This window comes from Arvicola amphibius, chromosome 1 (genome assembly GCF_903992535.2).
Source record: "Arvicola amphibius chromosome 1, mArvAmp1.2, whole genome shotgun sequence".
Classification (NCBI taxonomy): domain Eukaryota; kingdom Metazoa; phylum Chordata; class Mammalia; order Rodentia; family Cricetidae; genus Arvicola; species Arvicola amphibius.
Genome location: NC_052047.1, coordinates 99,107,627 through 99,110,563, shown reverse-complemented (window position 1 = coordinate 99,110,563; position 2,937 = coordinate 99,107,627). Strand labels below are relative to the sequence as shown.

The following is a 2,937-nucleotide window of genomic DNA, read 5'->3' as shown; positions in this document are numbered from 1 at the left end:
CCTCCCCACCCACAAAAAGTCGCCATCCTGGGAAGAATAGGGCTGCAAACCGAGGTCGCGGGCGCCTGCATAGCCATTCCCTGGGCTGAGCCTGGGAAAGGCTGGGGACTCTCCCGGGGACTGGGAGGGGATTCCAAACAGCCCTCCCCGAAAGTCCAGGCCAGCCTCGCGCGCTGGAAACCCCGCGCGCGGCCTGCGTAGCGCGGCTGCCGGGAAGTCAGGAGAGAAACTTCTGTTTTTTTGGGTCTGTGTGTGTGGTTTTTTTTTTTTTTTTTTCCTTTCTCGCTTTTCTGGCACTCGCGGCTTCCCGGGTTAGCGCTCCTCCCAGCCCAAGTCCCCACGTGGGGCAGTCGACGCTTGAGCTCCGCCCTTTCCACACCACCAGCCAATCGCAGCGCAGGCCACTCGTCTCTTTGTGTATTTACCAATGGGAGAGCGGCACTGGGCCCTCGAAGCCACGCCCCCTCTGAGAGTCTATATATACGTGGCTGCGGGCGGCCGCGCTTTTACTCCGCAGCAGCCTTGGACCTGCGCATATCCTTGGGACTCTGGGGTTAATTTTCGTGAGGACTTTTGCAATCTTTTTTTTTCTTCTCTTGCCTTTTTCTTGGGAAGGGAAGTCCCACTGCCTTTGGAAGACCTTGGACGTTTCTGATCGCACGGGAAGGTATTTTTCTTCTTGAGTCGGATCTGGACGCATATTTTGCCCTTGGGGATCTTCCGTGAGGGTCCGCTGTGGAGTGTGACTGCATCATGACGCTGGAAGAGCTGGTGGCGAGCGACAACGCGGCTCAGAAGTGAGTACGGGGCCCGAGGTCTCACCACCCGCCGCCTGAGGTCGGCCGGCTGTCATCGGCTAATCGCCTCCTCTCCCTTGACCTCTTAGGATGCAGGCGGTGACCGCCGCGGTGGAGCAGCTGCTGGTGGCCGCGCAGCGTCAGGATCGCCTCACCGTGGGGGTGTACGAGGCGGCCAAACTGATGAATGTGTGAGTCAGCATCCCCCCCTTGTTCGGGCGTGGGTGGGGGCGCCCCTCTGATGCACGCGCGCTCCCAACACTCCTGTAGGGCACGGGTCTTAGGGGACTTTCCCAGTGCTCTCGGTATCGGGGAGTGGAGGGTGACATTTCTCTAAGATTTTTCTGGGGGAGGGGAGACTCTGCAGAACCCTGACATTGCAAGTTTGAGGTTTTGTGGCTTTTGTTTTGACAAGGCAACCCCATTAACTTTGAACCCTGTGCCTCCTCCCCCACTTCCATCAGCATTTGCTTAGTCGGCCTCCCAGGCAACCGTGCAGCTTGGAGGAGGGGGGGACTTGTTCTTGCACACTCCTGGTGCACCGTGGGTCTTGTCACTTCTCTCCCGCCTGTGGTCCCCGAGCTCATGCACGGTGCCATCCCCTCCGTGTCTAGCCTCCCCCTGACACCCTCTCTCTCCTGCAGGGACCCTGACAGCGTGGTCTTATGCCTCCTGGCCATAGATGAAGAAGAGGAGGATGACATCGCCTTGCAGATCCACTTCACCCTGATCCAGTCGTTCTGCTGTGACAATGACATTGACATCGTCAGGGTATCCGGCATGCAGAGGCTGGCGCAGCTCCTGGGAGAACCGGCAGAGACACTGGGCACCACTGAGGCCCGAGACCTGCACTGTCTCCTGGTCACGGTAAGCCGTGTGTGTGTGTGTGTGTGTGTGTGTGTGTGTGTGTGTGTGTGTCTCATTGCCCGACCACGCCCGCCCCGGGCACCTAGGTACCGTGTTTGTCAACATAACTGGGCTGGCTAGTCGGACACCAGCTCACTGCCCAGCCATGCTCGGCATGTCCCGTGGGCTGCCTCGTCACCCTGGCAGCTATTTTGAGCCAGCCTGTTTGTTCCCCAAAGGGGCCCCAGGGCGCTGGAGGGAGGTTCCCTACCAAACTCCTAGAGCTCCCACTAAACCCTTCCTTTTTGTCCCCCTTCACAGAACTGTCACACAGATACCTGGAAAAGCCAAGGCTTGGTGGAGGTGGCCAGTTATTGTGAAGAGAGCAGGGGAAATAACCAATGGGTCCCCTATATCTCTTTAGAAGAACGCTGAAGCCCTCTCCAAACATCTAAAGCAACTGTTGAGTTGCTGTCCCCTAAAAAAAGTTGAATAAATACATATTTGACTCCCCCTCATCCCCAAGAACAATCCCTCAAAAGCCTCCCTACCCGTGAGACCTTCCGGGAGGGGCGGAGTCACTGATACTGAGATGAGAGGGGAGTGTGCGCCTGCCCGCCCAGGGGCGGTGGAACCGGAGCAGCACCACAGGTGGTCGCCGAGACAGGAAGGAGGGGACCCCGGGCCGGAAGAGACAGAACCTTGGAGTCCAGGCCTGGGAATCCTGCAGCCCAGCCTCCGCATGCAGCCTCAGCCAGGAGCGCGGAGGGTCTGGATTCGACGCCATAGGGTCGGTGAGGTGTCCGACCCTGCAGGACAGTGAACTGTGTACAACCGAGAGCGGCGACCGTCGCCGCGGGAGCCCGGACAAGCCCGGGACTCTGCTACTCTGATACAAATCTATTTTGTTATTGTGCTGAGCAAGACAGGTCGCTTGCCTGTTTATTTTTTTAAAAGTTTCTACTACAGAGACTTTCAAATAAACTCGTTAAGCCTCCGGGTTCTTGTGTTTCCCTCCTTCCACCGGTCCCTCCAGGTGCCCCCCTATGTCGCCCCACGGCCACCCAGCCTTGTCAGGAGCTCTGAGCTCGGCAGCTGTAGACACTTCTGCTCTGCTGCAGGCGCCACCACCCAAGTCCTGCTGCATCACAGCAATTAAGAGGCGGGTTTATTACGAAACCTGGCGGCCCAGCCCGCCTGTTACCCGCTGTGCTGGAGCCACAGCTGGAGCCTAGGGTCTGGGTCTCGACGCACCGGGAAGTGGCTGCAATACCCCTCCCAGCCGATGGCCACA

At 58.5% G+C, this 2,937-nt stretch overlaps 1 protein-coding gene across 1 annotated transcript; it reads left to right on the top strand.

The window, feature by feature from the left end:
• Positions 1-410: 410 nt before the first annotated feature.
• Positions 411-2,640, top strand: Gadd45b (growth arrest and DNA damage inducible beta). Its single transcript, XM_038341508.2, has 4 exons — positions 411-797; positions 887-988; positions 1,442-1,664; positions 1,965-2,640. The coding sequence occupies exons 1-4, from the start codon at positions 754-756 to the stop codon at positions 2,076-2,078; spliced, it is 483 nt and encodes a 160-aa protein (XP_038197436.1). The 5' UTR covers positions 411-753; the 3' UTR covers positions 2,079-2,640.
• The last annotated feature ends 297 nt before the right edge of the window (positions 2,641-2,937 follow it).

Bases quoted from the DNA above. Each gene is read 5' to 3' on its own strand.
- Gadd45b (XM_038341508.2), top strand. From the start codon at position 754: ATGACGCTGGAAGAGCTGGTGGCGAGCGACAACGCGGCTCAGAA. The intron at 989-1,441 runs GTGAGTCAGCAT...TCTCTCCTGCAG, and splicing joins GCGGCCAAACTGATGAATGT to GGACCCTGACAGCGTGGTCT. The intron at 1,665-1,964 runs GTAAGCCGTGTG...CCCCCTTCACAG, and splicing joins TGCACTGTCTCCTGGTCACG to AACTGTCACACAGATACCTG.